This window comes from Macaca thibetana, chromosome 12 (genome assembly GCF_024542745.1).
Source record: "Macaca thibetana thibetana isolate TM-01 chromosome 12, ASM2454274v1, whole genome shotgun sequence".
In the NCBI taxonomy this organism is placed as follows: Eukaryota; Metazoa; Chordata; class Mammalia; order Primates; family Cercopithecidae; genus Macaca; species Macaca thibetana.
In genome coordinates, this window is record NC_065589.1 from 77,200,841 (window position 1) to 77,223,221 (window position 22,381).

The 22,381-nt window shown below is 38.5% G+C and overlaps 1 protein-coding gene across 4 annotated transcripts in view; it reads right to left on the reverse strand.

Moving 5' to 3' along the window:
* Positions 1 to 5,538: 5,538 nt before the first annotated feature.
* The window catches only part of CSRNP3 (cysteine and serine rich nuclear protein 3), a 221,253-nt gene continuing 204,410 nt past the window's right edge, over positions 5,539 to 22,381 (reverse strand). For all 4 annotated transcript variants that reach the window (XM_050752906.1, XM_050752905.1, XM_050752907.1 and 1 more), the window contains 2 exons: positions 18,263 to 18,559; positions 5,539 to 16,185 (listed from right to left, as the gene is read on the reverse strand). In XM_050752906.1, coding sequence (XP_050608863.1) covers positions 15,133 to 16,185; positions 18,263 to 18,559 — 1,350 coding nt within the window. In that variant the 3' untranslated portion in view covers positions 5,539 to 15,132. The remainder of the gene's footprint in view (positions 16,186 to 18,262; positions 18,560 to 22,381) is intronic.

Consider the following 22,381-nt stretch of genomic DNA (forward strand, 5'->3'; position numbering starts at 1 on the left):
AACTCTCTAGATTTCCAACAGAATACCACTCCTTTATGGTATTATGCTAATTAGGCCAGATGAGCAATAACTTGTCAACATGCTGGTGGCATTGGTGAAACACACACACAGTGGAGGATGGGAGATAAACCCTTTGAAGAGTTAGGAGCCTGCCACACTAATATAGTCTTTAGGCATTCTGTGGTGTGGGGAGTTCAGGGTGTCTCTTCCATAGTAAAGATACATTATTACAGGCTGCAACTCCCACCGTGAAAAGAGAAGCACAACACTTGGTAAGCTTCTTTAGGTTCTAGATGTGACAACGTATTTCTCATTCAGGAATACTGCTCTGACCCGTATGTTGGGCAATGTAAAAGGCTGCCAGCTTTGAATGAGACGTAGAGCAGGGACAATCTCAGTAGGAGGTATTGGTTGCAGTCCACCAAGCCCTGTTGTTGGGTCATGTGAGCCAGCAGACACCACGATATTAGTGGTAGCAGTGGTGGGAAAAGATGCTGTGTGGAGGTTAAGTGCCAGTGGTAGAATCCCAACGTAGGCTATGGGATTAAAGCTTTGCCATTTGTAGCAGTAATGTGTATGCCTTTTGAGAAACAACTCCTGATATATTACTGAAGCCTCATAAGAAATTACGTGCCTGCTATGGGACACCAAGGCACTGCACCTGTAAAACCACGTATCTTAAGGCAGGGCTAGCAGCACTTTATTTTAAGAGGTGGATTCTAGAAGTAGAAAACTTGGATCAAGCATAAATAGGACTGGAAGACACAAAAAAGCTGCATGACAAGATAGTCCCATCTTCCATGTCATTTGCCATCATTTTCCCTGAACCTCTTCCTCAGCTCATCCCTCACTCCATATGGAGGATGCCACATGGCTCACTTCTGGAGGAGGAAAAAGCCTTCAGACTTGGTTTATAGATGGGCTGGTTTAGTAGGTGGATGCCAAACAAGCCAAAAATCTATGGCAGCTACACTGCAATCTTGCTCAGGAGTAGCTCACGGGGCTAGAGAAAAATCCTTAAAATAGGCAGAGCTTTAAGGTCCACTTTGTGATTCTCTTTGTGTGGAAGAATAAGTAGGAGCTCTGTTAGAATATATATGGACTGATGGGTAGAAGTGAATAGCCTGGCTCAGGATGCTGAAAGCAGAGATATTAGAAGATTGGGGAATAGGAGGCTTGGAGTATAAGCATGTGAATGACTTGTGAGAGAGGACACAAAGTGTGAAGATCTTTGTGTCACATGTTAACACCTATCAACTAGAGAGCAACCACCACAGAAGACACACTAAACAACAGCGTGGACCTGTGTTGTCCAATATTGTATGCACTAGCCACACATGGCTACTCCAAACTGAAATGTGCTGTAATTGCAAAATACACTGGATTTCAAAGACTTAGTCTTCCAAAAAGGATGTAAAATATCACCAATAATTTTTATATTGATTACATGTTGAAATCTTTGGTATATTGGGTTAAGTGAAATATATTATTAAATTAATTTTATCTTTTTGTTAACTCTTTTTAAGGTGACTATAAGAACACTTAAAATTGCATATGCAGCTCACATTTGTAGCTCACATTATATTTGTTTTTGATAGTATTAATACAGACAGAATAACTTGGCTCTTTGGCAGCAAGCAGCCAGCCTCAGTTATTGGCTACTCCAGGGCTGCTGTGATAGGTACATGGATTGGGTGGCAGTGGGAGCCACGAAGGCTCTCCTTGGGTCCATGAGCATGGCCTGCCACTTACTAAGACTGATAAAGCTCCCGCTGCTGCCAAATGCACAGTTTGCCAGCAACAGAGACGGATGCTGGGCCCTCCATATACCACTACTCTTCTGGAGCCTAAGCAGACACTTGTTGGCAGATTGATAACATTGGGCCCCTTCCATCTTAAAAGGGCCAGAGATTTTTTTGTGTTTTTATTTGTTGTTTGTTTTAAATAAAAATAGACATATATTCCAAGTATAAGTTTGCCTTTCTTACCTGTAGGGCCTTGGCTAACACCATTATTCAAGGACTTACAGTATATTTGATCTACTCACTTAGGATCCCACATAACATCATATCAGAGCAGGTGAACTAATTTACATTAAAGGAGGTGTGGCATTGGGCACATGACCATGAGACCCACTGATCATATCACAGACTTCAAAGCTCCTGGCCTGACAGAGCATTGACTGGCCTGTAGAAGGTGCAGTTGAAGTCCAAGTTTGGAGATGATGTTCTGCAAGAATAGGTTACTATCCTCCAGGATCCAGTATAGACATTGAATCAAAAACCTTTACATAATAATATGTCCCCCATAGGAATAACACATGGGTCCAAACTCCATTGGGTGGAAGCAGGAATGGCTCCAGTTAACATGACCCACAGGAGAAAACTGTGGTTCCTATTCCACAACTCTGTAGGGTTAAATGTCTTTGCAGTCTTAGAGGTCCTAGTCCCCAAAGAGGTCACACTTTTATCAGGGGACTAAAGAGTCCCATTGGACTTAAGCTATTGCTACATCCTAGGATTTTTAGGCAAGGAGAAAAAATACCTCACCATCTTGGTAGAGGTATTTGACCTTGATCCTCAGGAAGAGATGGGCCTACTGCTACATAATAGGTGCAGGAAGTAATATTCACTTAGGTGCCTTTTGGCTTTGGGTCACACCACCAAGTAAGCCATTGAGGCTAGCAACTGTGTTTGCTGAAGCCGAGAGGAATGTAGAATTAATAGTGAGAGAGGGAGATGGTCAGTTTTAGCTGTGGCTTTAGGACCAGCCAGAGTGGCAGGAACTGTAATTTATTTTACTAACCTTGCTCCTTTAAGTTTTCCCCAGGGAGAGAGGCCCACCAGAATCCTGAAGGAGTTGTTCCCTGAAATTTAAGTGATGACATGAATTGAGGACCTGAGGGATGGACATGGAAGACACAGAGCTGTTCTACCTTCAAAAATTCCCTTTCAAGGAAGGACTTGTCCCAGATCCTAAGAGTGCTGTCAGAAAAACATCCTTCAACTTTCAGCTCTTTTCGGGCTTTCTCCTCACTGCAGAGTGCCAGCTCATCTCAGAGCACTCCCTTTCTGGGGCGGAAGACATCCAGAGACTGACTGTGGAGTGGCTATATAGGCCCCGCCATTTCAGCCCGCGAGGGGATGACTCAGAGGATCCCTTATCCTCTAGAGCACTCCAGTGGGGTCGGTCTGCATCACAGCCTGATTTCTGTCTTTTCCTAATCTGCTTCCTCCCACTGGCTCCCACAAGAATTGATTCCTCATGGAAATCCTGCATGCTAAACTCCATCTCAGAGTTGTGTGCTTATGGCAAACACAGCCTGAAACACTAGCCTTTCTAAAGCTTCGGTCCTCTCTGTTATTTAGTTCCTTCTCTATATATATTCTCCCTGTAAAATTCTCATTTGCTCCAAATCTCATATCTTTGTCTAAACTCTAGACTTACATTTCCTTCTGTCCATTTGTTATTTTCACTGAGTATCCCAGCATCAATTTAAGCTGTCCAAAATGAACATATCTCTTCCTCCTTATAACATTCTAATTTATGCTGGTGATGTCGATCTTCTTATGTCCTTCTCCATATTCCACCTATGGTATTTTGGCTTATAATTATTTTGTTACCTTTAATCTCTCACATCATAATAGGCTTTCAAATAGCTTTTTCTCTGCTGTAATTACCCACATCTTTCTACTTGCTTGTCTAGAGGGACTCTGCCTGTCTTTTCCCCCAGTGCCTCCTCATTGTAGCACATTCTTGCGCAGGATCCTAAATCAGAGTAGGTTCTCAACTCTTAATTTTTTCTAATGAACAGTGACTGCAATAGCGACTGGAAAGAGTTTTACTCCGGCATTTCCATCCTCCCAAACTGTCTGTGCACTGTAGCCACATTGATATTCCACACTGCAAATCACTCTTATTTGATTGATTTTCCTTTTCTAAAATCTTCAGGATTTCCTGAAGGAAATATCCTGATTTCCCTAAGGATATAAGCCAGATTCCTTGGGTTGGTCTTTAAAGCTTTGCACTCTCTAAATTCACTCTCCTCACCTGATTTGTCATTTGTTCCTGAGAGTAAATGATCTGTTCTTAACCAGGTCCTTCTGCCCCCGACCAGAAGAGTGATTTTGTTCTGATCAGCCTTTCCTCAAATTGCTCCATAATGTGGACCATGGGGGTGCCCGTGCTAGTTGAAATTCTCCCTCTCTCTCTGAATCTGACACCTTTTCCACGGTTTCAGCCAGCCATCTTTCCCTCATCTGAACTCCTGTACAGGAGTGGACTTTGCATCACTCATTTTTGTACTTTGCATACATCAGTAAATGTATTTTTAAGCATCTACCGTGTTTTAAACTCTAAGCTGAATGCTGAGAAGACAGAGAGTAATGAGAAGAGTTTTCTGTTCTCAGGAAGTACTGAGGGGGAGTAGGTGCATAAATAAGCAAGTGCAGTGAGACTCAAAGGGGCTCTGATAATACATGTCTGCTTTGCATAAAACAACAGGCAATCAATTTTCAGGAATACTCGAAGGGCAACATAAAGGAAGGAATATTTGAGTTTTCTCTTGAAAAATAAATAGATGGTCATTAGAATTGTGCTGTCAGGATAGGTTTATGGGGTGTATATTCTTGGCAGAAGAGACAAGCTGAACAGAAGCAGGGAAAAATGGAGTAGCAGGTGAAATCTAAGGAACCGCTCTTGTGGGCAGTGGAGGACATGGGAAGTAAAGGGAGAGCTTGTACCCAGATCTCAGACGACCTTGTGAGGCATTCCAAGGAGTTTCAATTTTGTTTTATTGGCAGTGAGGAGAAAACACCACACAAGATTTTTAATTCAGTGAATAACATGTTCAAATTTGAGTTTTAGGATGATCGCACAATCATATTATTATTTGCTTTTAAAAATATAGATCCAGTCTCTAAATATAAAACAAGTTGTTGGAAGAAAGTGTGTTGCATATGATAGGAGATTTAAAAAAATTCAATTTTTTTCCTTCATCCTACTGCCAATAAAAGTTAAGTTTTAGTTACTTTAAGCCAGCAGCTTTAAACAGATGGGCATATATACGTACCCATGCGTACGCGTATATTCTAAACATCAAATCACACAGATTCTGCTTTAAGCAAAGCAAAACAAAAATACTACTAAGCAGTTAAGTTAAGGATACTACTTACAAGAGATTGAATTTGTCCTTGTAAAAATATCCTCCAAATTTCATTTACATAGAGAGTTCTCCTCCGGCCCTTGTGTTTGTTTACGCATCATCACTTGATGAAGGGGTTGGATAGCTGAGAAAGTAAAGTGCTATAAGCATCTTCACTTAGGGATGAATCCTAATAAAGTTAACACATCTTTGAAATGACAATGTAATGAACCATTTCACAGGAACTGGCTTCACACACAACTTTTCAAGAATAGTATCTGTTACACAGTGGAAGGGAGGTATCCTTGTGTGTGCTGGGACAGCGTTAAGGGATTGCAGCTCAGGATGTAAGAACAAAGGTTTTACACAACACACAACAGAAATGCAACAGTAGATACAACTTAGAAACCGGTTTTACTCTGCTGCAAACAGATGGACAAGATATTGTACAATATGTAATAAAAAGTACAGCATAATACAAGTGCCACTAATAAAAGAAACTTAAGGATAAGACTTAAAAATGCTTATTTGTTATATATATATACACACTGCAATAAAAAGCCACAATAAATACACGAATTTCCATGTCATTCATAATAAATACTGAAAATATAAATACAGAAGACTACAGCTAATATGAATAAATTATTACAACATAAGGTCCAGGTTAAGTTCTGTTGAATATTATTGTAGCTTATTTTATATACCCTTTGGCATTTTTGATGTTATAACTTACACACAAGAGAAATCAATCTAGAAACTGTGCGACATACAACATGACATCTTAGTGTAACATGACTGTATGTGTGGACTGGAGTTGATTTTCCTCCCTTTCAACCGTTTTAAGTCATTAGATTGAACATAACTAATAAATATCTATTGAAGTACTGTTGATATTGAATGAAAATAACAATAAAAATCAGCTGAAAGATAAAACTAACCATAACATCACAAAATACAGTTCAGTGGCTTTTCTGAGTTTTTAAAGTTACTTTTTTTTTTTTTTTGCCAGCAACAAACAAAAAATAAGGAAACAAATATTCTCAAAAGACTTCCCTTGTGTAAGGACCATTCCCAGTATCTGAATGGTTCAACACAGACTGAAGGATAATACCCAAGTCCTTTGGATCATTTGATCTACCAATACATTCAGCTCACTAGATTCCACCAGAATTTGCAAATGTACCAAATTTCTATGGCAGTTGGAAAGTGAGACATAGTTGATGTCTAAAACTATGATCAAGATGAAGACGCTGCAAAAAGTGACATATGTCTATGCAACCAATTATACATATTTTAAAAATGGGAAACATGTATTTTTGACAAATGTCGAATGATCTATCAAATTGATATACCCTGTGACACTGAGGGAAACACACTGAAAGAACAAAGTGCCATTTTCTGCATAAACAGGCATTAACCAGTACATATGTATTAATAGTTCTATCTTAAGAGGCTATTACACCAGAAATTCAATAAACTAAAAATAAAGCAGATCAACTTTACTAAGACACAATAAAGGCTGAGGTTCTTAGGAACAGAGCTGTAATCTACAGGTTTATTTTTATTTTTATTTTTTTACTATTTCTGTACTGTAAATTTCTAGCATTTATTATACATCAAACACTTTTGAAACATGTTTCACAAACTATGCCTCAGACTTATTTCCATAGAGGTGCCTAGAGTCAATTAAAACATGGGCCAAATTTTATTCACCATTCTTTACATGATCATTCTAGAGCATTAGCCTTTTTTTTTTTTTTTTTTTTTTTTTTTTTTAAATAAAAAGGGTCATTTCCCCCTAGCGTTATTTGTGGGGAGTAACCACACTGATGTGGCTGTCATTTCACAAGAGCGTCCGAGTTGGGGAGATATGCAGCTGTACCAAGATTGAAAAAAATCCCATGGAGAAACGAAACATTGATTTCAGGGGCGCTCCTCATCTTCCGGTGAGTTCTGACTCTGAGTTGGGTGTCAACTCTGAGCAGACAAAAAAGGCTCTGAAAGCTCCAGGGAGTGCTTGAATCAACTGATGTAACCAGAAAAATCACCATTCTCCAGGACTCCTCCTTCGTTTTCAGGCCTTGTCAAGAAGACAAATTTTTAAATCATTTTCCTGACCCCTGAGAAAGCAAGAAGCCATTGTTTAAATAACACAGGGACAAAGGCTGGGATCAAATGGTGGCTGTGTAAATCTCTACAGTTTTTATTCATTTTATTTATTTTATTCCATCAGACTCTTCACAACTACTCCTATCTCCCCCAGGAGGAGTGGAAAAACTTTGGATTCTTATTTGCCATTTTAAGCCAAGGAAAGATTAATGAGAAGGTCATTACTTAGAAGTAAGAATGTAGAAAATGCTTACTTTTGTAATTGTAACTTCTGAGAAAATGGAACAGTTTAAAAGTCAAGTCATTTGATCCTAGTTCTGATGTTTGTCACTGGGGATCTGAGTCACTTTTCCTGACATTACCTACTGACATAAGAGCAATCACAAAAACAAACAACAACAACTTTATGAAAACCTAATACAGCCATATTTGTCAAAAGCTGGTCATGTTACTGACCATTGTCTCTGAATCCGTGTCTTTCTTTAAAAATCTGATTTCTTAGGAGACTTATGGAACTATCACGCAGTAGTAATGTAATAATTACCAAATGTAGGGGGAAACCCAGCTTCCCTTGAATCCCCTAGTACAATGGCCCAAATCACCACAACTGTTGCCAGGTGCCTAACCCTCAAAGACTGGCCAAGATATTTTCTTATTGTGAGAAAACCTAAGAGAGCTGAATTGTGTTGCCAAGGAAACTGCCTTCCCTAGAGATGTTAAGAATAGATGGCGATCTCTCCTGTTGGGCATGCCTGAGTGACAGTCCTCCCTGGCGGTAGATCGATGAGCCATATGACCTCTGGAGATCCCCCCTAGTTTCAGGACCATAAAATTTGAAGAATACAGAAGAATCTCAAACTTTCCATTATTCACACATAGTTGGCCATTGTGAGTATCTTTGAAAAGATTAAACAATTCTGAGATCCCCATTTGGCATGACTAGTGCCAAATGAATCAGGGTTCAGATGGTAACCCATGGCAGTGTGCTCTATTTGTTTGAGATACAAATGAAATGACTTTGCCAACTATTACATCTTAAAAATCAGTCACCTTCAGGTATCATTTGGATACCATTAAACAACTCAAGGACCAACACTAAATAAATTAAAAACAAAACAAAATAACTACCACCACCAGGCAACAAGTTCCTAGGTTAGATATTTAGGTTTTTCCATTTTAGGGTAATTGAGATTTGGATTTTAGTTTTCTCTTCTCTTTTTTATTAAAGTTGCAATAATGTATATAGATCTTTAAATTTGTTTTAAAGATGGGTGGCTTTTTTAATGGGTAAGGAAAAAAGCTTGGTGACCACATGAAAAGGAGGAGCAAAACAAAATTGGATACGATGTACTACAAAGGTAGAAATTTCAAACTCCTTTTCCATAGGTCCCCTATGTAGGGACAACAGCAAAACCATTATTAGGAAGCCATGCCCCTGACAAGAAGGGCAGAGGGTAGTAGCCTTATCCAGTGTGTCTCTGGTAATACAAGTACCTAGATAAATTTAAAACAGACATCTCCTAAGTCATTTTTCTTCAAAATACTCATTAATAAATACCTTTTAAGATAATCCCAAGACAGATAAAAATATTGGGAGAAAACCAAAAGAGAAAGGAAAGAGATACTCCAACAAAGAAGCTATTCTAAAGTTACAACTAAAACTGTTCAATCAGGTCACATAAATTAACTTAGGCAATTGCAAGGCTAATTTCTACCATAAATTTGTTTCCTTCTAACTCTAATCAATATATGTTATCTTAAAAATATTTAAATGGCCTCACATGTCACTAAAATGAGTTAATGAATGAACTTAACTATCACCGTGGCAATGATAAAGAGAGGAATTACATCATTAGCATGCTGAATACAAATGTTGTCCAAAATAAATTCTATCACATTCCTTTGAAATTTTAGTCCTGCCAGAAACTTTTATGAGAGATGACATAAGATGACACAGTGAAGTTGACAGTTCTTGAATTATAAGCCAATGCAAAGGATCAAATTTATAAAAGCAATTACCCTGTATAGTGATATATTTATCACAAGTAAAAGAAAGTAGTCACCAACGTGACTTATATCTTTGAAATGACTTCATTTCCCATGGATACAACAAGTATCTGTATTTACTAAAATTCCAGGCTAGATGTGAATATTTTAAAAATCCACATATAAAAGTGAACTGAAACATATTGGTTTAGGCTTTGAATCGCATCATATTCACTCTCCTGGTTCCCATCATTCTATTGGCATTACCACTCTCAGCATAGGAAACCCAAGGCAACACAGACTTAGACCAGTCTGAGAACTGATCACCAGGTAAAACACAGGTCACATCAAATGTTTCAGCTTGAATTTCTGGAAAAAAAGAATAAAACAAAACACCTGCATTGTTTAGGAAGGGGGTCTCACGGTCCAGTTTGAAAAAGCCAAGAAAGGAGTCAAATAAAATTTAGAAGTGACTGTCTCAAGGACTCACATAGAATATCTAGATTTGGTAGGTAAAATGTTAAAGAAGAGCTTTTTTAAATGTCTGCACTTTTTACTTTTGACAATCATGAAAGTCATTGATCAGTTATTTTAATATAAAATGTGTTTATATTTTTTAACAAAATAGTTTCTTTCGAATGCTGTAGGTGTGTGTTTTCATTTTCTAAAGCATCAAATGACTTATAGACAGTAAAAATGTAATTGATATGAATGTTGGTCAGCAGAAGTGAGCACCAACTGGGCTGAAAGGGTGTCCACATTGTAGCTGCCCCTTCTAGGTTTGGGGCTGTCGTTTGTAACTCTAGTCTGTATGGTGTAATAAGATCTAGCTTAGCTCTGCTGAGCATTTTTAAAAAAATAATTCCTAGAAGACACCACCACTTATTAACTTTCATTGCACCCTCACTTCCACTCTAATACTTCCGTAATTCTAGTGGGTATTTAAATTGCTGATATTCAATTAAATCAATCAAATTCTTTACTGCTGTAGAAAACATCTATTTTCTGCACAATTATATATGGTGCAAAGTTATAGCACTTTGGCTTAGGCATTTTTGTTATTCCAGCACTAGTTAGCAGATTTCAGAAAAAGTAATGCAATCAGAAGCTGAAAATTCATATTAGACCTAAGAGTAATCAAGCCTTTAAACGCTGGGTTTTGGTTGTGATAAGAATACAACCAACAGTTCCAATTTAAAATTGCAGACAAGTCTTGCCTTCGAAAGCACAAAGGTGCTTCCCATTTAAGCTTGGTATTTAATACACCGGCTACAATGGCACTGCAAATTGTCTTCAAGAGAATGAGGAGCAGAGATGCCATTTTAAAGAGAAATATTGAGTTATATTTGGAGAAATAGAAGGTTTCATGACACCTTTTAAAAAGGCAGTCTCCTTTTGGTTTCTGAGAATACAAATTTTCCACCTGCTAATTTGATGGTTTGTAACTCCAGCTGAAAGTGACAGAGTCTAATGACCTCTCTGTTTTCCACCTGCTGCAAATTGATGTCTTTGGAATTTGGAACAGGATTTTGCTATTTTGATAGGATTTTTTTATAAATAGAAGTAAGAGTGATTGTGTTCCACACTGTTGTCTTAAAAGTTTCCTGAAATGTTTCCTGGGTATGCATGAGTCAAATCCTCCTTGAAACTGTCTGATAGGAGTTTGCTGGTGTAAATTTAGCATCACTTATATAGTTCTAACATTGAAGAAGCAATTAATCACAAATTTCTTTTCATTTGATTCAGTCCTAGCTGGGTCCAGATTTAATTCATACATTTCAGATGGAGGGAGAGAGATGAAGGAAGATCCAGTGAGTTCTATTAATTTAGGAAAAGGAAGTTTCTTTTGGTTGCAGCTCACATATAATTAGACAAGAACTGTTGTCAATTTTTCTAATATCACTTGATAAAATCACATATTAAGAGGATTTGAGAAAGCTTGATTATTTCATGTCACCCTTCATTAACATTATCCATTAGAATTTGTAGTGTTCCCCTCTTTTTACTACCCAAGACAATTGTTCTAACTCAGCATGTGTTCTGTAGGTATTTGTTAAAAGAAAGAATTGATACTTAATACATTTTGAATATAAAGACTAAAGAGTTATAAACTTGTGCAACAATATCAAAAATTGAAATAAAAGAAATAGTGATTAGCAAGTTATAGAAAGTAAATCATAGTATGTTTTCCTGTTTAATGGTAATCATATCAAAATTTTGCCTAGAAGCCATCTATTAGAGTGTAAAATTTTAACATTAACATAACACTTAACGATCTCTTTGCTTCTTGATTAATTTGTAACTAGTATTTTTGCAACCCATAGTTTCTTTTGTGGGGGAGGGATTCAGGGAGTATTGCAGGGCCATATATAATTGTGAAGATTTTAATCCTTCTAAGAAACATGAGTTTCACATTTTACATGTGGCTGTCACATTGGGAAAATGGTTTTATCACAAAGAAATGATGGGCTTTCAAAAAGTAACTATATTATTCAATCAACCAAAAGACATGCGACAAATGAATTTTACCCGTGTCTTAATAATTAATGATCAAGAGATAAGGGGGAAAACTTAAGTAAATCTCTTTCATTGACTTCTTTTCCCCAAAGGAAATTGGGAATGACAAAAGAGATGCAAGCTGCTTCAGCCACTTGACTTTCAAATAAATTTGGCCAGGATTATAACTGGGAATTAAGTCTCATTTAAAGGTATAGGACTGGTACTAGAACAGCCAGGACCGGAGCATGAAGCTTTGCAATTGATAGTGAATGACTAAAAAGTTGTGTGTCAAAAAAGACTACAGTTTGGCTAGATATACTATGGGGGCAATACAACAGCTGCAGGTCAGGTTATTGTGTCTTGGCATAAAGATCTTAAGTATTCCAACTGGCTGTATGTAGCTTGATCCCCATTTTAAAAAGCTTAGAAGGACTATAGCACTTTCCTGGCATGTGGGCAGTTCTTTGTTGAACAGAACGGCTATTAATGGAAAAAAAAAAGTCAGATGGAACAGTGTGCTCTCAGCTTTTCTGGGAAAGGAACTAACAATGAAATGATTCCATCATAAGTATGTTTGCAACTTTGACCTGATATTTTCAAACTACCGCTTTACCAATTATCCTCTTTTTTAAACCACATTTTTTTAGATCATAAAGCCCAACCAGATTCTGGGGTCAGAAAAACTCAATACTTACTACTGGCCATTGCCTGAAATCTGTCATTCTCTAAGTGTGTGATATGCATATATTTTGTATGTGTGTGCATGTGTATGTGTTAGATATATGGGAGAGTTTTAATAAGTAGCCTGTGTATGTGGTTTGTGGGAGATGTTTACAGGTTAGTCAGGTATATGAAAAGTTGGAATAAAAGCTGTCATGATCAGAAGGTTAATTCGTCTCACAGGGCAGTGACTTTCTACCCCAGATGAATGGATAGGGGAAAAAGCCCTGTGTTTTTTTAAGCATCCTTTTGGAAACAAAGCTAGAAAACAAAGACCTAGCCACCAATAAAAAAGTAGTCTTCATATTGTCTTAGGAAAATAAAGCTGAACTAAAATTAAAATATCTCTTTTCAGAAACTGGACTGTCATTCTACCCTTCAGCTTTGCTCAGGCCGGAGCTGGCTCTTCCCCACTCTCCCACACTCTGTGTTCCAAGAATAACCTCAGAGTACTTCACAAGCAGATCCTTCAAGAGCTTGTAATGGTCCAGCAAATACAGTACACATGATCCTTTCATGTGCTTGAAGGAAGGAACAATAGCCTCTTGTCATTTTCTCTTTGGGCCTGTGCTCTTTCGATTGTATCAGTAGGGGTAAAATTCTGGAGATTAAGCACTAAAAACTGTCACTTTGTAGACACATGGGATATATATATATATATATATATACACACACACACACATATACATATATATATATATATTTGAGATTTCAACAAGTCCTCATTCCGATTAGCCCAAAGGGCCAATCATTCAAAAGGAACAACCCTGCTCTCATTACTGCAACCTACATAAAGACCAACCCAAAGCTCTTTTAATGTTAATATTAATGGTTATAAATTTGGCCCAAAGGAGGGGGCAAGAGAAGGGGCAGAAACCAACTGCACAGTGGAAAAGCTGCCAAGTAAACATTTTTTCCCCAAAACAAATTTTAGTAGAAACTTTTTCCATTGGAGGACTTTCTCTAGATCAAGCATTTTTAAGTTCAATTAAATAAAATATTTTTTTAGAAACTGAGATCTACAATATATTTATATCCATAATTCTAAACACCCAAGTCTAAAAGACATAAAAAATAAGTAGCGATGCAGTCACTGAATAGCAAGGCATGTCCACATTTCAAATAGTTATAAAACATGTGAAGTGATATAACAATAGAAGGTCAAAAATGTGAAACAGGTTTAGCATAGTCATATTGCGTTGGAAAAAAAAAAAAGGTAGAATTACACTATTTAGTTACCTAAATTAATTTACAGGGAAACGGGATCCTAGAAGTCCTCCGACGAACCAAGTGCAGATAATCTAAAGGTGGGGAGTGCATGTTTTATTTCTATCTGTTCTCTTTAATAAGAGAATGTGAGGTAATTAGAAAGTATGCAATGCATTCTGGACTGTTCTGCTAGTTGTCCCAAGCAAGACAAACAGAAATGCTTCAGAAAAGAAAGGCCTAGTTGAGTATTTGGGTAGAGGCCCCCCTTCAATCAGCTAGTCACTAAGTGGAAATCTCATTAGACACTGATTTTGTAGAGATGGATTGATCACGCTGGAGAAAAGGCTGGTTGCTGAGGTCGTGTCTCTTCCATGTTTCCTCAGCCTCCTCTGCATTTACTGAGTTAGGTCCTCAGAGTGGCGAAGGAAAATAGGTTATTTTCCCTTCATAAGTATCATTGGATGATTCCTCTATATTAATTATATGAACCTTATAATAGTTAAAGATCTTTTTAATTTAAAAAAAAATTTTTCATCTCAAAGAGTTCTCAGTCCCCACCCCACACGAGGTACCGTGAAGGGGCACTAAAGTGCATTTTGATGTAGGGGGTAGAGCTTAAAGGTGCTGTCCAAGCTAAGAACCAAGATGATGCTGTTTAAAAAAGAAAGGCAATTCCTTCTACCTCCATCTCTGGAGTCAGCTGAGGGAGGACAGTGAACTAGACTCTCCCCAGAGGATTGTCCTAACTCTTAACTTTAGAGAAAACTGTGTAAGGACCTGCACATATAGAATCATTTATTTGTCCAAAATAGCAAAAATAGGCCTATTTCACCCTTAAGAATTTGCAAATCTGATCAGTCATGATCATAAAAATGTGAATGGATTCCAGATGCAATCCATGTGGGCATGCTCTGTGGAACTAGCTATGCATCTTCAGCTTGAATGAACATGCGGCTGTTCATTTTCATCAAAACATGACTTCTAAACTACCATAAATAAAATACACATGGAACAATTAAATCTTTTTCTTACAATAATTACTTTTACATTAAAAAGTCACCATTATCTTCAGATATATCGAAAATTAGGACTCTAAATCTTATTATTTCCCAGCCTTAGTTAACAATCTTGCACAGGCCCGATAATCCAAAATTTGGAGCTCTGATCTACACAGATTGGCAGGTTTCACACAGTTTGACAGGTAGGCAACTGTGAGATATGCATTTTAAAATTTAGCATTTTCTATCAAAACAGTCTGAAATCTTTTAAAATCCCTACAGAGACTGTATTTGTGCAATGCCACAGTCATGTGGCTAGAAAGGAAAAAACAAAATACAGTCTGGTGGATTAACCATCGTCCAAGTTTTCTTGGTCTTCAGTTTAAACAATGATGAGCCCAGGAAATCCAATTAAATACAGTGCCTTAAATAGGAGAAGAGTTGGTCCTAGAATAATTTAAGCTACTAAACAGGGACTGTCTCAACCACGGGTGATTTGATGCACTCTTCATGCAATATGCTCTTTTCTGCAAGGCTCAAAGAATTTTCAGCAGGATGCTCTGAAATGTGACTGTCACCATTCAAGGTAGAGACAAACCCTTCCTGGGAGGGGCCTTTCAAGTATGAGTGAAATTCCACTTGAGGGTGACTGGACCTGTGTTCGGGATATAAACTATTGCAGGGCACACCGCTATCATTTTCGGAAGAGGAGCAGCAAACGATTACAGAGGGGTTGGCAGCTGGGTAGTGGGAGGCACCATAGGCCTCTTCTGCTTGTCGGGCATAGTCAACGAATTGCTCCGGGGTCATGGTGTAAGGAACCAGCGAAAGGGTACCGTTTTTGACAGTGTCTCTTTCAGAATAGTTCTCAGAGATCTGATTTGGAGTTCCTGGAATGTGGCTATCTATTTGGTAATACAGAGTTGAAGAGTTGGCATAAAAAGAAGCATTCTTCGCGTGGCTTTCGTGAACGGCAGTGCCATCAGAATAACAAAGAACCGAAGGAAGAGGGACAACTTCGGCATGGGTGCCTAAACCTTCCACGAAGCCATCTCCTTTGTCATCATCGTCCTCCTCCTCCTCCTCTTCCTCTTCTTCCTCCTCCTCCTCCTCGTCTGACTCACTAGGTGCCAAGCTTTGCGTGCTAGAATCTGTGACTCCACTGCAAAAGCTGCTCCCATCCTCCTCTTCTTCCTCCTCCTCTCCTTGGCAATCTAATTCTTCAGCAGACTGCAGGTGCAGCACTGCAGCCTGGGGTTCAGTTTCAATCTCAAAACCGTCTGCGATTGAATATTCTACGGAGTGAGCGACAGGGCCCATGGAACTACTGTGAGCACTTATCTCACTGTGGCAGCCATTCAGCGTGGGGATTTGCTGCTCTCGGTTTTTCTCCAGTTCAAGTTTCATTATTGTGTGCAAAAAGTGAGTCCGAACACGGATAGGATTAAATTCAATTCTACCTGCTGTGTTACTACATCCTTCTTTAGTGCAGCCGCACGGGAAAGACATACGATCCACCTTGGAAGGAAGAGCACAGATTAGCACCATGGAACTATTACAAACCCAGTAAAAGCCCAGAACCTTTCAGCAACTTCTTTGAATTAAGTAATCCACTTAATTCCACGTATGCCAGAGCAAATGACAACCAAACTTCAAATAGAAATGAAAAGGGGAAAGTGAGGGCTTAAAACATAAGAGTTAACCGCTTTTTATACCTATATTCAAAATAAAAATGGGTTATGGGCATAAGTGTGTATTTTCAGTTCGCTGACCCACTCCATGGCTTTCTTCCCTTTTTGCTCTATTCCCCACTTTCCCTTCCCTCCATTTCTTTAATTTTGCTCCCATGTTTTCAATGCTCCTGTCTTTCCCCCAAGTTCCTTTTCTTTCTGCTGCATCCCAGCTCTTGTGCCTGATTTTAAACAAGCAAACTTACTGTACTCCTCTCCACATGCTATTAATCTAACATATATGATGTACCCCATGTTAACTTTTCCTTTTGCTTATTATAAACTTGCTTATCCCTTTGCTTATTATAAAATGGACTTACACGACTTAGCATCATGCACCCTCACAATGTGCTCTCGTTTGCTTACCTTCTCATTGTTTGGGGTGCTTGGTACATAGGTGCATGTGTGTGTACCATACTGCAGGGCTGCAATGGATATGCACATTCATGACTATGACTGGCGGACTCATGTGTTTAAGTCCTCAATCCCCCCTTCCCTCCCCATTCCATGAGATACAATCTTCTTGAGGGAAGAGCATGTACGTTTCATCAATATTCCAAAATGATTTTGGTCATTGGACACTGGAGATAGAGTGATCGGGTTCAACAAGTGTTGGACTGACCTCTTCACTCAGGTGAGAGGTGGAGTTCTGGACAATCCAAGGGTACTCATGAGAGATTTGCCAATTGTCTCAGATTCCACAGATTAATCTGTATGCAGACCAGAGTATAGGCAAGAGAAGAAAACTTGCTCTGTCACCTTATCCAGCCAGGGAATTTCCTATGCTAAAGAAGAATAGGCAGACTATTCTAATACAATCATCTTGGCCCCAGTAAAAAGTATAGCGGATATTAGAGCCAGAATTTGTATCTGTAATTTTTTATTCATGAATCTCTTTTCTGTGAATAAATCTTAAGCAACTGTTTAGCAGAGAGGCACTGCCCTCTTCTTTTGCCTACTTGAGTTGCTTTCCTTATTGAAAAAGCCAAGTTTCTACATAAAATAGTGACACTAATCATAGGGCACCAATGATGTTATAAATGAATGGGGACCAGGAAATTATCTGGTTGCCAATCATCAGGGTTTGGTAAACTTTTTATTTGCAGAAGTCAAAGGAGTAAGTATTTTACGCTTTGTGGCTCATATGGGCTCTGTGGCAAAACCACAGTACTCAATTCTGCTGTAGGAGCAAGAAAGCAGTCATAGGCAATATGTAAAGAAAAAAAAATGTGGCTGTGATCCAATAAAACTCAAAATCATGTGGCAAGGTCGGATTTGGCCTGTGAACTTACAGTGTGCCAACCCCTGGCCTAGTTCAGCTCCTTCATTTTAGAGATAAAGAAAGTAACCCAGAGGGTTTACCTAACTTGCCAATTTCATACAGTTGGCAAATAGCAAAGATGGGAGTACAATTTCGTTTTCCACAGTCTCAAGCTAGTAATCTTTCCACTAATCCAACCATCTTTAATCAATCATGACTTTGTATCCCATGGATGGATCAGAAAATACACACTCCAGTGTTAGGGATGTCATGATATCCTTCAATATTGGTAAAAAGCTGAAATAAGGTGATATAATACAAGAATCCAAGATAAACTAATTTTAATTAACTTAGCTGCTACTTGGGTTGTCTTTCAAATTATATCTTATATGTATAAGCATTTTATGTATTCCCATGAATGTCCTTAAATTAGTCTTTCTCTCTTCGTGAATTATGTCTTTCTCTCTTCCTGAATTACATGTTTTGCCTTGCCACAACATTTTCTTTTACATGTGGGAAGCTTCATTATAGGTACCATGACTGCCTCCTTAGGGGGTGGTAGACAATGTTTTGTCTTTGGATGCCCTGAAATCTCAACCCTTACCTGGCACTTAATGCCAGCCAGGCTGCAGGTGCACGTGTCTGGATCACAGAACACTCGGCAGTCACAGCCACAGTCCTCTCGTGAGAGGCGGATGGCTCGGAGTTCATGCTTTTCCTCCACGTCAATCTTTTTCACTCCAGAGGCACGCAGCAGAGCTCTTCGTTTTTTTGTTGGCAAAGGTTGTAGAAAGAAGTACTCGTCTACCTCTGTGTTGTCCAAGTCAATGTCATCATCAGAAATGTCATCCAGTGTAAGAGTGCTGGCTTCTTCTGATTCTACTGTGCCATTCTTAGTCATCTAAAAACACAAAGCAGCAAATAAGAGACTCATTAAGGGCAGGGTACAAAATCTCTATGTCTTTACTGGGTGAGAATGAACTGTTATATATCATCATGTCCCCCGTAATCAACAAGTGTTTGTTAGATCATTTTTTTTAATCTTTAGGAGAAATCACAGAAGTAAAATAAAGGCATCAAAATGTTAGGTTTTTAAATGTACTGGTAACAGAAGACTGTTAATTGGAACTCATAACCTCCTAATGTTAGGAGCTACAGTTGTTGGAGCTTTTAGAGAGTGCCACGTGAAAAACACCAAAGGTTACAAATGCTCATTAGTGAAAGCTATCTTTAGACACAGTTCACGATGGACACCTCCAATGATGGAATAAATGTGTCCTTGTTCAGAGGTAATAGCATCCTTGTGGAAGCCATCACCACCTAACTCAGCGAATATGTTGTCCTTGAAATAACAACTATCTTTTGAGCTCCAGCAAAACCATGCACCAGGAAATAAAGGTGTGCTGCACTGTGCTACAGGGATTACAGATACAATTATTCTACAGAACATTCCAGGAATGAGGGCTTGATATAAAGTAATCAGTCAGGTCAGTGTGCTCTTAGTAAGACAAAGAACAGAGGGTAGGGCCCGCAAGGTCTCAGCAACCAGCAACTGAAACAATAAACTCTGCCCTCAGAGGAGTTCACACAAACCCTCACCCAAAACGGTACCTTCTGCATAATAGCTCATGTGGAAAGTGTCTCACACACCCGTGACTAGTCTGCTTCTATTTATATTTCTTCTCTAAATTAATCTCATCCATCAGTAAGCCCTGAATCAGTATTTCATTTCTTACTATTATATCATGTTATGTTTCCTTCATTAAAAAGCATTGAGAAAAAGAAGTTTTGTCTGAATATGAGCAAGATATCTATCCTGAGGAGCAGCATAGAATTAATGCAGAAACTCCATGAGAAAAATCATAGAAGTTCTAAATACAGAAGGAATTTTAATTCTTTCATATTTAAATTTATTACTTCCTAAAATTCATTAATTATAATTATTACTAAGCTTGGTGAGCTTAACAACAGTTCATCCATCACACAGTTAAAATACTTGCAACATCAGACATCATTGTCTCATCTTTACGGGAAAAAGTCTAAGATTTAGATAAGAAATTTTATTGGAAAAAACCCTCTAACTGGAAAACTCTGAATGTATTAAAAAACAAATAGAAGACTGGACTTTGCCCTCAAGCAGAGAAACTTTCACAGAGGAAATAACACAGTAGCAAGTGTATGTTAAATATATCACAAAGGCCAGGTGCAGTGGCTCACGCCTGTACTCCCAGCACTTTGGGAGTCCAAGGTGGACAGATCGCTTGAGGCTAAGAGTTCAAGACTAGCCTGGGCAACATGATGAAACCCCATCTCTATCAAAAAACCACAAAAATTAGCTGGGCATGGCGGGGGGTGCCTGTAGTCCCAGCTGCTTGGGAGGCTGAGATGCAAGGATCACTTGAGTCCGAGAGGTCGAGGCTGCAGCGAGCTATGATTGCACCACTGCATTCCAGCCTGAGTGGCAAAGTGAGATCCTAGAAGTATTTATATATATACATACTTTATAAGGTATAAATATATATATATATACTTCTGAATGTTTCAGAGCTAAAATCTGTGATCATGCAAAGGTACACATTCCTCTTTATTGGATTTTGTTTCTTGGTATAATCCAACATTTATTTCCTTCCTTGGCATTTCTTTACATATGTATTGTTTAAACTGTGATAGTCACTAGTAGGATGTCACGTTGACTGGTTGTGTTTATCATTTTTGTTAATTGTTATTTGTAACAAGCTGCATGTTTCTAGCTGTAAAGATCTGATTTTCTAATGAATTCAAGTGTATAATTGCCTAACATACACTCAATCCTCTGTGATAGGTAAAGCTGTAGTAACAGAAAGGAAATCTTCCCTTTTACATCTTACCACTGTATGGCACTTTGGTTTGTTTTCATTAATTCTTGGCTTGTGTCTGTGAACCTCAGCAAGCTCCTGACTCCTCAGCACATGAAGCACACTCAGGACTTGGGTAGCATGATTCCCTTTAACACTTCCTACTTAATCTCCATGTTCTGTAATATTTATGCTTACTTGTGCAGTTGGTAACATTACAACAAAAAAATCTCCATTTTATATCAACAGAGATTTTTATTTATTTACTTATTTATTTTGAGACAGAGTCTCTCTCTGTTTCCCAGGATGGAGTACATGGCGTGATCTCGGCTAGCTGCAACCTCAGTCTCCCAGGTTCGAGTGATTCTCCTGCCTCAGCCTCCTGAGTAGCTGGGATTACAGGCACCTGCCACCATACCCAACTAATTTTTGTATTTTTAGTAGAGATGGGGTTTCACCCTGTTGATCAGGCTGGTCTCAAACTCCTGACCTCAGGTGATCCACCTGCCTTGGCCTCCCAAAGTGCTGGGATTACAGGCACGAGCCACCTCTATTTTTTTAAATCATTGTTATCAGCCTAATTTTTTAAAATGATTGTTATCAGATAATATATGAAATCTAAAAGTCAACATGTAAGGTTTTAGCAAACATTTAAAAACATACCAAAATTTTCAGGGCAACATGAATAACCAATTGGCGCCTAAGAATTAAAAAACAAACAACCGTATCTCATATGAACTGCAGCTTCAATTTACTCCAAATATAAGTGCCCTGAGAAATAAAATCTGCATCTCTTATTCCTTCATACTAAAATTATAATAAGGAATTTCATTTCAAAATAAAAATTTAATTAAGAATCTGGCCAGCTGCGGTGGCTCATGCCTGTAATCACAATACTTTGGGAGATGGAGGCAGGTGGATCACTTGAGGTCAGGAGTCGAGACCAGCCTAGGCAACATGGCAAAACCACATCTGTACTAAAAATACAAAAATTAGCCAGGCATGGAGGGGTACACCTGTAATCACAGCTACTCAGGTGGCTGAGGCATGAGAATCGCTTGAACCTGGGAGGCAAAGGTTGCAGTGAGCCGAGATCGCACCACTATACTACAGTCTGGGTGACAGAGTGATGCCCTGTCTCAAAAAAAAAAAAAAAAAAAAGAAAGAAAAGAAAAGAAAAGAAAATCTAAAAGAGCTACATACTCTATCACTCTTGCTCAGTAAACTATAAGTTTTCTAATCTAGATTTTCAAAATCTGACATTAACATTGAAGTGAGCTGATAGGGTTTTCTCTTCATCATCTCAATATCACCTCTATCATTTCTAATAAAGACTGGAGATACTCTAGCTTAGGCTGGTCACTGGCCTATCCTCTCCTCACAGTTTCTGGTTTGGTGTGTAGCCTTCGAGACATATTGCTAATCCCTGCTATCCCCCTGAAGTCCTTCCCCAGTCTTTTCCTCCAGTCTGTGCCCATTTGCTTCTTTAAAACCCAGGCCAAAACTACTGAGTTTAAGTGCTTCTTAAAATCAGAGCACTACATAGATTATTTCCAAATGCATTTTAGGGGAAAAAGTCAGTGAGCTCCCTAATTTTGTCCACCAACTCACATTGATTACCCTCTCAAGACCTAGTGCAAATAAATGGAGGTGGTCAGCCAGGACTGCCTCACTTACTCTTGCTGACTCCTTTCCTCCATGATGCATGATATGATTTGGCTGTGTCTCCAACCAAATCTCATCTTGAATTGTAGCTCCCATAATTCCCACATGTTGTAGGAGGGACCCAGTAGGAAATAATTGAATCATGGGGGTGGTTTCTACCATACTTTTCTCACTATAGTGAATAAATCTCATGAGACCTGATGGTTTCATAAGGGGAAACCCTT